Genomic DNA, 15,633 nt, shown 5'->3' on the forward strand with positions numbered 1-15,633 from the left:
TAAAAACTACATTAATACTTTATTGTCAGTCTAAGAAATCAAAAATTTCAATGTGGGTGATGCCAGAAAACAGTAAAATATTAAAAGTGTGGCTGACGATAGCTGTGAAGTTTCCTGCTCAGTTGTCAGTCAAACAGTGGAAAACACCTTCAGCGGTTCTGCCCAGTCCACATATTCTGATCAAAGCCCGTTTCAAAGATTTTATCTTTAAACAGGAAGTAGCATCCAGAACTGAATCTGGTTGGAGCAGTTTTTCTTTTTTTCTTCTTCAGGGCATCGACTCTAAAATTTGATCTTATCTGTTGTTTCACAAACTGATAAGCTCACGACAGATTAGTGAAAAACAATTAGACCGTAAGAATATGAATAATAAAATTAGTCAGATTAAATGTTAAGTGGACTGTTTGCTTGTGAGGAAGTTATGTTTTGTCATTTAATGAGATACAATGTTTAATTTTTACTAATCCAATCGGACAAGGCTTTTAATTTTCTGTTTTATTTTTGTTTTCGCCAATTTTTGAATGAAAATAATCTGATTGATTAATTAATTAATTGGTTTCTCTTTATGCTTTTCTTTTAACATGTTTTTCTTTATCCTTTTACTTTATTTTATTTTTGTTGTCCTGTAAAACACTTTTCCATGATTATGAATGAGCAAAAACTGCTTTATGTTTCATATTAAAAGCTAAGCACACGAGAGGAATATTTTATATGTTGGGCTTTATTTTTAGCATAAACAATCTGCAAACGAAATAAACATTTGAATCAGTTCCACCAACATGTTTTCTCTAAAATTGTGATTTAAACTCTCTAAGTCACATTTAAAAACCATTTACAAAATGATAATCAAGATATTTTGGTAGATTTCTCCTTTTTTTTGGGTTTTGAAGTGTCTTGGTGACAGTGGGACTGGTGAAGGCCAGAGACTGAAATGCGTTGTTCTGCTATTAAAGTTGTTTTCCTGAATTTCAAGAGTTGCTGGAGTCTTGACAGGGAATTTCTTCCTTGTTCCTCGTATGAATCATTCCAGTTACTCAGTGGTTTTCTCCTGTTTCTGCTAACTTATTTGCAAAGACTGCAGCTTTGTTCCTGCATACAGTTACACCTGATAGCTACAGACACGGTAATCTTTCAAACAAAAGACGTTATTATGCACTGAGATGCTTAATTCTTTATTGTCTGAGCAGAAGAGACAAAGTGGTTGATGTTAAGTGAAGGTAATGAGATGTGAAGATGTGTAATTATGACTGGTGGAGACACACAACCACAGGAAATACTGGTGACTATAAATCTTTGTCACACACTGACAACGTCTACAAGAAAGTTAAGCCACAACCGGGCATTGATAAAGAAGATGGCTGCTCACAGATATACATATATTCATAAATAATACTTGATGCACATCCTTGTTTTCACTTCACTCACTTTATCTCTGATCATCATCTTTCGGTCAAATAAATGTTCCTCATGCCAGGTTTCTGTGTAAAGCCACAGACAAACATTTTCATTTCCGGGACAGTAAACAGTGAGAGGGCGCGGATCACATGCTGCCAAACCATCAATCCTCCTGGTTTCTAACAAACTCAGACTTTGTGTGGAGACACTTTCACAGTCATCATGTTCCTCTCTGTGGTTCTGCTGCTGCTGCTGGTCAGCCATTCATACGCTGCACATTTCTATGGCGTCATGATGACCTACGACCCAAAGGAGGCTTACCTAAACGGATCTACTTCTGTAAGTTAAATCTTTGGGGATTCTCAAATCTACTCTTTTATCATTTGATTGTACTTACCGCCTTCGCACTTTAAATCTGCAGGTTGAGCTTCACTACAAAGTGAGCTATGACCAATGCATATACACTGACACTTGGTCTTGCACTGGAAACTGTGGGACTGAGACCCAGATCCTTGGTTTAACCAAAGTTGATGAAATCATTGGTGAATGGTGCCAGAGAGAAGCAGTGACGTCTCGACAGCTGACAAGCAACTCTCCACTTACACTTCAGTAAGTCCTTCTGGACACGTTACTGAATTATAATCTTCCAATATCCCTGAGGAAATATTAGATCTAACACGCCTACTCTAAAATATCAGTGGCTCGGCTAATCACAAGATATCGGGAAAAAAGCTTGACTGTTGGATTCCTCTAATTAAAGGCATAAAAGACCAAAATGCATCAGACTGTTGTAAATTATCTCTACTTTCATTGTAGATTTGCAAGTGGAAACTGGCTAAGTAACATACAGAATATCATAAACTGGAAAGCTGTGACTAATGTTGAACTAAGGATCCGATCTGACATCAGCAAAGCCAACACATCACCGCAGACAACCATCCTCCCAGCTCTGAGGTAATTCTGCTACATTCTAGATGTTTTTATTTATTTCTTTGTCTTTCTGTCCTTTATGCCCTACAGTCAAATCCCCTGTCATATCTGCTCTGTGTTGTGTAAGATTTAAAGTGGATTTACTATATCAAATTCATATTTAGCATGTAACAGCCAAAGTGCTTAATTAAATCTATCCAGATAGTTTTCTATTGAAGTAAATTTAAGTTTCTTGGTGCCTGGAAAATGAACTGTTTCAAACGTCACAAATCAGCAGGCATTGACCCACATCTAGCAACCGCAGCAAAGCTCCAGAAGAGTTGGTCAGCTGGTTTTATCGCTGTACAATGGCTGCTGGAAAAGAGCAGTGTTTTGTTGTTGACTTACCATCCAGAAACCACTTGCTACATTCTTGTTGGCTGTGCAGGAGACTCCACTTCTGCTTTTCAGAGATTTACGCTTGTATAATTGCACACCTGTGTAAACGTTGATTTGGGGGCGTGGCCAGTAGTAGCCAGTGGTGTAGAAAGTACTCAAAAAATGTACTTAAGTTAAAGTACAAATACACAGACAAAAATGTACTCTAGTAAAGTAAAAGTAGCACATTAACATTTTTACTTGAGTAAAAGTAAAAACGTTCTGGCTTTTAAAAATACTTAAGTATTAAAAGTAAAAGTACTTGCTGAATGAATTACCTAATCGCTAATACAATACCATTAAGAGTACCTGTCGTATTTAATTTTAATTAATCAGAAATGTGCCATTTTAATGAACAATGCCATAGATAAAGCATGTTTTTATTGGGTTTACTCTCTGTAACATAGTTTATCCTTAGACATGTGATTCTATGCACCATAATTTCAGGGATGGAAACATCTCGTCTCCTGTCCTAACATAGCATGAACGTCACTTTTTTTGCCACTAGTGGCATTTATTTTGAAAGAAATCCAACAGAAAGGGGATGGAAAGAACGAAGGTTATGTCTGCATGTCCTTTCTATCACAGAGTTCCTATAAACTGTCAGAGAAACATAAGCATGTTGTCCTTTGACCCCGATGGAGACGATGTTAGATGCAGATTTGCCTCCCTTGCCTTGTCGGAGTGTGTCACCTGCACGACTCCATCTGACCTCAGCATCTCACCTGTAAGCATCAACAGCTGAACTCATGTCATATTATGGGGCTAAATATTATTTGGCACAAAAGATTTAGTTTATTTTGACCGTTTCCTTTTTTCTTCTTGCAGTCCTCCTGTACTTTATCGTTCAGCTCATCTGCAAGCAGCAGCCAAGGTTCATATGTGGTCCAGATGGTGATGGAGGACTTTCCCCTGCAGAACATCACTCTGACCCAAACCAGTGGTTCTCAGGTGCAGAGAACAAACAGTGATGCCATCAGCACAATACCCATCCAGTTCGTTTTAAAAGGTAAAAACTTATATCACTAACTTGTTTTTGTGACGAGGTGGATTTTCAGAAATATTAAAATTTGTGTATTTGGTAGTCCAATCTGCCAGTAGTAACATCTGGTTGTTACAACTATGAGTAACAACTTACAGTTGTAGATGCAGATAGTTCTAATCGACCCCGTCACAACTCATAATTATGACTTTTTTCATCACTTGTTTGACCTCTGTAATGTGAAAAAGTAACAACTTATAGTTGCTACTTTAAGTTGTTATAATACGTTGTTACAACTTAAAGTTTTTACTAGAAGTTGTTACTATAACACATAGTAACAACTTATAGTAACTACTATAGTTGCTACTATAAGTTGTTAGTATAACTTACAACTTATAGTTGTTACTATATAGTGACATCTATAATAATTCTAAGTTGTAACTATAATGCGTAGTAGCAACTATAGATTATTTATAGTAACTAATATAGCAGTTACTATAAATAACTTATATTATTTGTCACTATAAGTTGCAACAGTTTATAGTGACAACTTATGGTTGTTACTATAGCTTATAGTAGCAACTATAAGCTATAATAACAAGTTATAGTAACTACTATAGCAGATACTATAAGTTGTTAGTATAAATTACTATAAATTACAACCTGATGTTACTATATAGTGACAACTATAGCAATTCTAAGTTGTTGCTATACGTCATAGTTACAACTTATAGCAACAATTTATAGTATAATCTTTAAGTTGTTACTACAACTTATAGTAACAGCTATAAATTGTTACTATAAGTTGTAGCTAAAAGTAACAACGTACTAAAAGTCATTTATAGTAACTATGATTTGTTACTGTGTTTTTTCGACATTTGACAAAAGTTTTGCGCACATTTGTAATGGAAACGCTGCTGTCACACTTCTAACCTTTGTGTACAGAAATACAACTAAACCTTTACTCATTTTTTACCTGAAATATGTAACTTTAAACACAGGGTAGAATTAATTCAGTGTCAAATCACAGCAAATATCATCCTGAGGCTCTTTACAAGACGTTTATGATCTGAACTAATAAATTTAGATGGTGGACTATTATATAAACAGATGAGTCAGTATTTCCTCCAGCATGGCTGAGTTTGTGGTTTCCCTTTATTGTTGCAGTGGATGCTGCAGCACCGTCCTGCACAGAAGGTCAATATCTGCCCAGATTCCTGAGTCCAACTCCAAACAACAGAGCTCAGCTCTACACACCAGTCAGTCAGATACTGGTGATCACCATCAGCTCACAGGCAACTCAAGCCACGTAAGTAAGAGTAAAATGGTTTTAGCTGTAAGTACGTCACACCTTCCAATCAGGAGTCTGATCTGATCTCTTGTCGAGATAAGTTTTCACGCCTGAGTCAGATGTCTGTCAACATGTTTAGATTATGACATCAAGAAAAACAGCTGCTGGAAACTTTGGAAAAATATTTCTAACTGCTCTCTGTATTTCCTGTTTGTTAAAGATCAACTGAGCTCCTGTACAGCGGGCCGCACAACGTAACTAAGAGTTCATTGGGATCAGGAAGCTTCACTCTGACGTGGAAACCATCTGTGGCCGAAGATGGAGAAAGTCACCCCATCTGTTTTATTATCCAGGCAACGTCAGTATCTAGTCTGACAAACATCACACTATTCTGAAATATACAAAAAACTGTTCAGAAACATTTTATTAAGAGACTTTAACTTTTCAATGCTCATTGATAGCATGAAGATGATATATAAAAGTATAAAATGCTAAATCATCTAGTGCTTCCAGTCACAGAAATTAAAATGTTTGAGACCTAAATAATTTCTTAAATCCAATTTGATGCAGTAATCAGCTTCCAGTTGTTAGAACAACCTAATTAGATTTTCTTTAAAGAGGTTTCATGTTAGGCGGGATTTCTTCAGTGCAAATTGTGAAAAATATTATCCAGAGAAGGAAAGACGATGGACAGTGTCCACACTACATATGTAACTTTTAAGCAGCGGATTAATTATTACAAGACCCCAGGACAAAAAAAACAACAAAACATTATATAAACAATTCATTAATTAAGCATTGATATCAATTGTTTATATGTAAATTGTTTATATATCTATAGTTTATATATCTATGGAGTGCTTTTATTTATGACATTGAAACCTAGTTTTATTTTTTTACTGTGAATTAATAACATATTTGCATTTGAATATACTTCCACAGTGTCTCCAGTTCTCGGTATCAGTCTGAGCTTCGCTGTGTCATTGTAACAGTTGGAAACAGTGAGTTGAATAATTCTTGGGTTTTTCCTTATTGTTTAATTGAACCAGTTATTTTCTCTACTGATGGTATTTCTATTAATAAATACTTTTCTCTTCTTAGGTACATCAGCAACTGTAGCTATACCTATAGCAACTACAACTACCCAATCCCCAACTACAACTACCCAATCCCCAACTACTACAACCCAATCCCCAACTACAACAACCGAATCCCCAACTACTACAACCCAATCCCCAACTACTACAACCCAATCCCCAACTACAACAACCGAATCCCCAACTACTACAACCCAATCACCAACTACAACTACCCAATCCCCAACTACTACAACCGAATCCCCAACTACAACAACCGAATCCCCAACTACTACAACCCAATCCCCAACTACTACAACCCAATCCCCAACTACAACAACACAATCCCCAACTACAACAACCGAATCCCCAACTACTACAACCCAATCCCCAACTACAACAACCGAATCCCCAACTACTACAACCCAATCCCCAACTACAACAACCGAATCCCCAACTACAACAACCCAATATCCAACTACAACTACCCCTATACCTACAACAACAAAATCCCCAACTACTACAACTGAAACTGCAACTACAACAACCGAATCTCAAACTACAACTACCGTTATGCCTACTACAACTACCCAATCCCCAACTATTACAACCCAACTCCCAACTACTACAACCCAACTCCCAACTACAACTACCCCAACACCTACTACAACAACCCAGGATCCAACTACAACAACAAAACCCCCAACTGCGATTACAGCTAAAGCAACACCCCCACCTACAAATTCAACACCTGCTTCAGGGCCGTGTAAGTCTGGCTAAAGTTCATGTTTTGTCCACCATAATGCTGAAAATAGAAATAAAACTGGTTTTCATTTTCTGTTCTGTTCTGAATAAAAATATCTCTTTCCTTCTAGATTATGTTGTGGCTCTGAATGGCAAGATCTCCACCAGTTTATCACTGGAAAATGATCATGAGACCATTGTGAAACAGGTCAGTAACTTCATGAACTCTAAAGCTCATCATGATCTAATTTGAATCATTTACCTGATGACGTTTATTCTGCTGCCTGTTTTGTCTCTTGCTAATTTTAAAATGTCTTGTCTTTAATTTGAGCAGAAACAAATCATAACTTATTAAAACAACTTAGTGTAGTTCAGATTGACACAAACACAAATTGAGATCAATTCATAAAGTGCCACTGATTTTATCTGAACTGAGCCTTGTGTGTTCCTCTGCAGATTAAAGATGAACTGGTCAGACGAGGACTGCCACCAACAATGATTGTTCGTCTTCTCAGGGCCGTGGCAACAAGTCGCTAAGGCCAATCATATATTTAATACCTGGATATAACGATATAACGTTCTCTGAAGTTTCAAGTCATTTGTTCCTTTTCTGTTTTTGTATTTCCACATTTCTTTAGGAATTTGTATTTTTTGCATATAAAATAAATGGATGTCATTGCATGTTAGATTAGTTTATGTAGAAAATATGTTTTAGAAAAGAAAAATCTTGATACAAAAATCTCCAACAAAAAAAGTACAAACTGAGATTATAAAGTAGAAATCTTTCTGTGAAGCATCAGTGGTAACAGTTGCTCTGTTGCTCCACTAGATGGCGAGCTGAAGCTGAAAAGGACAAATGCAATAAACTGTAAACCAATTAGAAATGCTTAGAGATTTGTAAATAATCTACTCTGTGACAGTCACTATGGTTTCAGGTCAAGCAGATAAACATCTCTGGCATTATTTAATAGGAATCTGATATAATAGATCATTATGAGTTGAAAAACAGGAATGTTATGTGTAGAAGCCTAAATTCAGTTTTTGTTCATTCACACTTTAGGATAAGTTATGTTCATATTTCTTATTATAGTTTGTTTATTTGGATAAAAATGATAACTAGTTGGATCTATTGCATAGTAATTTACTATATTTGGATACACTAAAGTCTTGAAAATTTGCATATCTAATTGGAATTAAGGATTTTAGGGTGTGGCTAGCCAGAGTCAGTCGGGCAGTTGGAGTGGAGCCACACAGTTTTTTGACCTCACTCTCTTTCCTTTTAAATTTTCTTGTTTCTCTTTATTTTTCGTGGAAAGGTAACCTTTGTACCGTTTGTATTATTATTTCTGAAGTAAACCATTCAACTATATTAAGAGGATCCAGTCCTTTTTTTTGTTTTGTCGTTTTCGTCACCAAGTGGACCGAATGGGAAAGACGGAGAGCGTCATGCTTATGGCTTCATTATTTAGGAAATTACATTATGTATTAGTTTTAAATGTAGATATGATATGAGGTTTTACAGTGCAGCCTCAATTGTCATGAAGTGCGGGTGGTGAGAGTGGTGAGGCAGAATGCAGCGGACCCAGGAATGATGAATATGAGGATTTAATGACGAAAAACCAGTCAAAACAACGGACAGCAGGCACACGGAGACACTGAAGCTAACATTGACGAAACATTGACGAGGACCCGACGAGGAACAAGGAACACAGGTGGAGTTAAATACACAGGAGGGTAATCACAGAGACGAGACACACCTGGGAACAATCAAGGGGAGGACAGGACAACGAAGAGACTTAAGGACACAGAAAACTCTAAATAAACACAGAAAAACACAGATCCTGACAGTACCCCCCCCTCAAGGGCGGCTACCAGACGCCCAAAAAACAAAAACACAACAAGGGCGGGCGGAGGGGCGCTGGACGGGGGGCCAGAGTTCAGAAAAACGAAAAACAACCCACCGTTGTGGGCGGAAACACTGGGAGGGCCAAGAGTCCATAAACAAGCAAAAAACTACCCACAGGGTGGGCGGAGGCAAAGGAGGCGGGAACCACGGAGGTGGTCTGGCGGTCGTCCGCGGCGGCGGGAACCACGGAGGCGGTCCGGCGGTCGTCAGCGGCGGCGGGAACCACGGAGGCGGGAACCACGGAGGCGGGAACCACGGAGGCGGGAACCACGGAGGCAGTCCGGCGGCCGTCCGCGGCGCTGGAGGCGGGAACCACGGAGGCGGTCCGGCGGCCGTCCCCGGCGCTGGAGGTGGCGATGAGTCCCGGGGGCCGCCCACAGACGGCGACGATGAGCCCCCCGAGGCAGGGTCTCTGGTGGAGCACAGGGGGTCTCGGTCGGAGCACAAGGGGTCTCGGTCGGAACGCTGGGGGTCTCGGTCTCGGGTGGAACGCTGGGGGTCTCGGTCTCGGGTGGAACGCTGGGGGTCTCGGTCTCGGGTGGAACGCTGGGGGTCTCGGTCTCTGGTGCGCCGGCTGCTACGGCCTCCGGTGCGCCGGCAGGAACGCCGGCTGAAACGGCCTCCGGTGCGCCGGCAGGAACGCCGGCTGAAACGGCCTCCGGTGCGCCGGCAGGAACGCCGGCTGAAACGGCCTCCGGTGCGCCGGCAGGAACGCCGGCTGAAACGGCCTCGGGTGCGCCGGCAGGAACGCCGGCTGGAACGCCGGCTGGAACGGCCTCCGGTGCGCCGGCAGGAACGCCGGCTGAAACGGCCTCGGGTGCGCCGGCAGGAACGCCGGCTGGAACGCCGGCTGGAACGGCCTCCGGTGCGCCGGCTGGAACGCCGGCTGGAACGGCCTCGGGTGCGCCGGCTGGAACGCCGGCTGGAACGGCCTCGGGTGCGCCGGCTGGAACGCCGGCTGGAACGGCCTCGGGTGAGCCGGCTGGAACGCCGGCTGATTCGGCCTCGGGTGCGCCGGCTGGAACGCCGGCTGATTCGGCCTCGGGTGCGCCGGCTGCGCCGGTTGGGGGTGCTGGTCCCGGAGCTGGAGCTGGATCTGGGCTGGCGGAGAAACTGTGCGGCTTGGGAGGCAGAGGTTCGCCAGCCATGACGGCTAGAGCCGCCATACGCTCCCACTCTGCCTCCCTCTGCAACTCCACCAACCCCGGGTGCGGAGAGCGAGGAACCCAGTAGTCCAGCAACAGTCCCAAGCGGATGGCGAAACCGAGGCGTCGGCCGGCAGCGTACGGCTTGGCCATTGCCTCCTCATACTCTCTGATCGTTTCCGTCAGCTCCTTTAACTCCTCTGGGTCCATGGTGAAAAGTAAAAATAGCGTGCCTCACCGTTCGGTCGTGGTCGGGTCCTTCTGTCACGAAGTGCGGGTGGTGAGAGTGGTGAGGCAGAGGCAGCGGACCCAGGAATGATGAAAATGAGGATTTAATTATGAAAAACCGGTCAAAACAACGAACAGCAGGAACAAGGACACACTGACGACAAAGAAGCTAACATTGACGAAACATTGACGAGGACCCGACGAGGAACAAGGAACACAGGTGGAGTTAAATACACAGGAGGGTAATCACAGAGACGAGACACACCTGGGAACAATCAAGGGGAGGACAGGACAACGAAGAGACTTAAGGACACAGAAAACTCTAAATAAACACAGAAAAACACAGATCCTGACATCAATATTTTAAAATAATATTTATAGTCTGTAAGATTTAATGTGTTACGGCGAAGGGTGTCTCCTAAAAGCAGCCTGGCATCTCGGACACAGATACTTAAGACTTGAAGTTGTTTAAGATTTGTATTTTGGGCTGAACTTGTACCAAGCTAATATATTCAAGGATTTTTTTATGGTTAAACCACCTTTGCTTGTTTCTGGTACAAAATTTGAACTCTGGGCATGCCGTGGTGGCGTAGCGGTTAGCGCGACCCGTATTTGGAGGCCTTGAGTCCTCGACGCGGCCGTCGCGGGTTCGACTCCCGGACCCGACGATATTTGCTGCATGTCTTCCACCCTCTCCTTCCCCGTTTCCTGTCAGCCTACTGTCATATAAGGGACACTAGAGCCCACAAAAGACCCCCTGGAGGGGTAAAAAAAAAGAAGAAAATTGAACTCTGGTCCCAGATTAATAAATTTAATACACAAATAAAAATAAATAAATGAATAGTAAAGTGATATATGGATATATATATTAAAAAGATGTGTGTGTAAATAATTTATGAGATGAAGATGAATTAGACGCAGCTTGAGTCCAGCAGTCTGAAGGGTAGAAACGGTTCCTCAGCCTGGTGGTTTTGCTCTGGATGCCCCTCAGCCTCCTGCCTGAGGGGAGCAGCTGGGTGGAGACCTTCATGATGAGGAGCGGCCCCCTCCTGCTGTGTAGAGGTCAAAGGTGGAGGAAAGGCTGCTCCCCACAGTCCTCTGCAGAGCGATGCTCTAAGCAGCAATGCAGGGTGATGGAGGTGCAGAGACTGTTCTCCATCCAGGGGCACAAATAGGGGGGAAAAGTTAGGACAATTCTGAGGGCCCCTGACCGACAGGGGGCCCTCCTTTATTTTCATAGAAATAAAAAAAAGGGGCCCTGTCAATTACAGAATTAATCATATAGTGCTAACAAATTAAGTGTTACCCCTCCCAGACCAAAAAGCACACATTTGCCCTGAACCCCCCTGGATCTGCATGAAATGGTTGGTTCCTGCTTGACGGTGACGCTGTTCAGCATCAGTCAGTACAAGACAAGAACGACTGTGGCTGTTACTGTGCTGCTAAAAAAAAGAAGATAAAATCAGGTTTTCGAAAGAAAAAAATAGAGTGGGAGAGAGAAAAAGCTAAGAGTGTCAATTTGTAACCCAATTCTCCGAGACGTGGGGTGGTGGTGACATCATCAGCACACTTGGAGATGAAGCCCAGAACAGAGGAGGTGTATTCCTGCAGGTCCATCTCTCCCTCATGAGTAGCTGCCTCTCTGAAGACCTGCCAGTCTGTGCACTGAAAACAGTCCTGGAGCACAGAGGCTGCATCTCTGGGCCACGCAGTCATTGGTCTAATCCGTCTCATCAGCGGCTGATATGCTGGCAGCAGGATGGAGATGTGGTTGGAGAGGCCAAGATGGGGCGAGGAAGAGCTCTGTACGCACCGTGAATGTTAGTGTACACACAGTCCAGAGTGTTTTCTCCGTGTGTGGGAAAGGTGACATGCTGGTAAAAACTGCGCAGAGTTTTTATTCCGTCAGTTTCACGTGGTTAAAATCCCCACAACCAAGTAAAACACCTCCAGGTGCTTCATCTGCAGTGAGCTAATGCACCTTACCAGAGAGGCCGCGTTTCATTGGCTGATGCCCATTCTACCTGGTCACGTGCGTGTCCGTCTCACAAACACACTTAGCTTCCCGTTAGCTAAGTACAGCATAATGGCAGAACTGATACAACTTCTACACCTTGAAGCCTGTCTGCTACACAGTCTTACGTTAGCTAAACAGATCAATATGCAATGTGTCTGTATCTGACATACACTAAAGATTTTATTTTAGCAGAAAAGGTTTTGGACTAAACTGTTATTCGTGTTAGCCGCTCTAGCTAGCACCAAGTACAGCTAGTCAATCAACCATCGATGTTCAGGGAAGCGCTGATTAATAATTGAGAAATAAATATCAAGCCTGGAAACGTGATATCGTAACGGACTGAATGTTATGTTTTTAACTTAATCTTTGCTCGTCTTGCGGGGCGCAGGCGGTTGCCACGGTAACAGGTGTGCTTAAACTACAAAGAGAGAAAGAGAGTAAAAAGGTAAGAGTGGTTTTGAGTTGATCACCTGTTCGGGTTATTTTACCTTTGTTTACCTTTGCTGTGGCGCATTACAGCCGCTGTAGTTTCTAAACGTTGGACTAATTACCTCGTTCGTTTGTGAGTTTACGTCATTCACAACAAACATCACATAGAACAAATATATTTCATAACATTTTAACAAACAAATGGCTTCTACCGCGATAATTATGTGAAATTAAATGAATTATGTCCCAACTTCAGAAGATTTGCCTTTACCTTTACAGAGCTCTTTGGTTCCTCCTGTCAGTCTGTAGCTTCTCATATTGAGGTCAAATTTCAGATCTACCATAACTGACTGACACCTGCTGGCCTCAGGTTTGCAACCAGCTTGTGACTGAGAAACCAGTAACCTCCTCCCAGATGATGACATGAACTTGTTAGTTCCTCTGTCCATTGTAGTAGCTGATATATTGTGAAAATCTGGTAGAAATGATGCACTAATGAGTCATGTTTACATAGAAACAACGCGCCACGAGGCTTTGTTTGTGAGACTTGCGGTCACGTGGGTCGGTTGTGGGCGGAGCTTGGTAAGGTCCATGGTGTCGTTCAGCTCCTTCGATGCTTCCTTGACCTTAGCACCTGGCGGGATGTAAACAGACGAACACCGCAGTAAACTCCTGAGGCAGACAGTACGGCCGACATTTCACCGTCATAAGTTTTATTGCCTCAGATCAGCAGTTGGTGTACGAACCAGTCAGTTCGTACACCAACCTTCATTACGTACAGACAGAGTCCTCCTCCCATTCCTCCTCCCATTCCTCCTCCCAGTCCTCCTCCCAGTCCTCCTCCCAGTGCTTTTCCCCATCGTTGGTCGCGGTCCACTCTGAATAACTGAAGACCGGTGATCTGGAAGGCTGAGTCCGACATGTTGCTGTTATATAAAATGTAAACATGTTAATTCATCATTAATTTAACATGCAGACACAACAGCTGTCATGATTTATGGCTGTTTTGGGTTTTATTTGCCAGGTTTATTTAATTTCTCTGAGTTCATTATTGTTCCTAAGGTGTTACATACTAGTTCATTTCTTTTAGTTTAATTTCTTGGTTTATTTTTTTATTTTATTTTTTTACTCTTTTTTTCTTTTACAGACATGCAGTTTTCAGGCCACCTAGTGTGAGGCACACAAAACAGGCTTCTTCCTCATCAGCAAAAAACCCCCCAAACAAATGGTGTACTGTGCTTTTCCTTGTCGAACCAGTTTTTAAAATAACTTATTTGAATGTGCCTGGAAATTGATCATATCTGTTGCTTCATGCTTTTTATCCATGTCAACATCCATTTGTGAAAAGACCTTTCTCTTTAATTTTACCCTAAACTTGTATAAATGAACAAAATCCAACAGAATTGGACCTCAGTAAGTTTTATTTATCCCTGCAAACAATTTTCAGATGTCTGGAGGTTTTCTGTGCATATTTTTAAACAATATTCAAAAGTATAAACGACATGAAAACGTCTTTCCATCATACCGTCCAGGAAGATGGCAGGTTTATCAGGATCCTGGATTATTTGGGTTTTTGTATTTACATTTTGATCACTTGTTTTTTTATGCTCTGCTTTTTGTTTTCTGTTTATTTCACCCTTACTTAAATTGGATCAGTCTCCTCTAATAATAGTTTTTTTTTTGTTTTTACCTGACTTTGGTTCACGATTGTTTTGTATTTATTTACTGTGTATCTGTTAGATAAATTGTTTACTTCATTCCCTGCTCATCTCCTGCCATCTCTCTGTTTACACTGATCCATGCAACTTGCTTCTCTGATAATTTTATATGTTTCACTTTATTTCATTAAACTTATAAACTCATCTCTAGTGACTTTCTGCACTTGGGCTTTTAACAAGAACCCCTTTAAAATATGACAAGGTTCTGTTTGCCCTGAATAAAAATAACGTATTGTACCCTAAACAAACTATTAATATTATTATTAATATTATTTAAACTAATAATATTATTTTTATTAGTTAAAGACAAATTGACAATTTCTATAAGCAATAAATATATATATTTTTTTAAATCAGAAAAATATTTTTTTCCAAATCCAGTTCTTTTAATAAACTTCTGGTGAATTTTTGGTTAAAACATGTTTGTTTTTCATTCAGTGGGTGCAGAATCCAGAAATTTTACTCAAAAGTAGAAATACTGCATAATAAAATTACTCACGTAAAAGTAAAAAGTACAACATAGTAAAAATACTCCTAAAAGTACATGTTTTCAAAAAGTTACTTATGTAAATGTAAGTAGTTACTTCCCGACTCTGGTTGAAGGTTAGTGTTATGGGCCTGGGCCTCATGAACTGGTTCCAGGTGTTTTTGGTGTCTGTCTTGTGCTTCTCCTTTACATGTTTAGCTGATCTGCTAATCTGGAGCTCAGAACATTTAACCTGGTCGTCTCCACCTTCTGGGTCGCCTCCGGCGTCCGCTCTGCCTCCTGCTGCCAGGCCTCAGCTCCCTTCCTCTGGCACATTTCAGTTTGTCTTTGTTTTTGCACCTCAACACGTCCAACACATCCAAGCATTTCCTTTATGCCACTGACATTCACAATCATTGTAGTTTTTAATAAATATTCATTTTCTACACCGTAACCACTGCATGGTTTTTGTTATGACCTTGAGCCAGTCGTAACAGGTAGACAAAATGATTTCTTCATATTATAGAGATAAAGAATGAAAGACACATTTAAACTCTTCAAACCTAAATAACATTTTCAAACTTCAACATAGTAAATGAGGAGAAGAGACATTCAGCTGAGGACATAAAATGGAAGGACATCAGTTAGGTGATTTCCACACACCTGTAAAAATATGTAAACAAACAAGGAAGCGTATATTTATAAGTATTATGCAAAATAACAATTTGCATGATGTTGTTCTACCTGTCCATGTTTCATAGACGTGTAGAACACAGAGTTCATTGAAATGTCTGGAGAAAAAAGGAAAAATGACTAAAATTACTGAGTTATATAATCAACAGACAGAAGAGCAAATTAAATACATAAATATAATTAATATTGATCATTT

The 15,633-nt window shown here is 41.1% G+C and overlaps 1 protein-coding gene across 1 annotated transcript; it reads left to right on the top strand.

Moving 5' to 3' along the window:
• The first annotated feature begins 528 nt into the window (after positions 1-528).
• On the top strand, positions 529-8,204 carry LOC116733308 (mucin-2-like). The gene is made up of 11 exons (XM_032584113.1): positions 529-1,734; positions 1,817-2,004; positions 2,212-2,349; positions 3,331-3,469; positions 3,571-3,751; positions 4,892-5,033; positions 5,236-5,373; positions 5,958-6,016; positions 6,117-6,857; positions 6,967-7,043; positions 7,292-8,204. The coding sequence occupies exons 1-11, from the start codon at positions 1,618-1,620 to the stop codon at positions 7,370-7,372; spliced, it is 2,001 nt and encodes a 666-aa protein (XP_032440004.1). The 5' UTR covers positions 529-1,617; the 3' UTR covers positions 7,373-8,204.
• The last annotated feature ends 7,429 nt before the right edge of the window (positions 8,205-15,633 follow it).

The sequence above is a fragment of the Xiphophorus hellerii genome, chromosome 14, assembly GCF_003331165.1.
Source record: "Xiphophorus hellerii strain 12219 chromosome 14, Xiphophorus_hellerii-4.1, whole genome shotgun sequence".
NCBI classification, from domain to species: domain Eukaryota; kingdom Metazoa; phylum Chordata; class Actinopteri; order Cyprinodontiformes; family Poeciliidae; genus Xiphophorus; species Xiphophorus hellerii.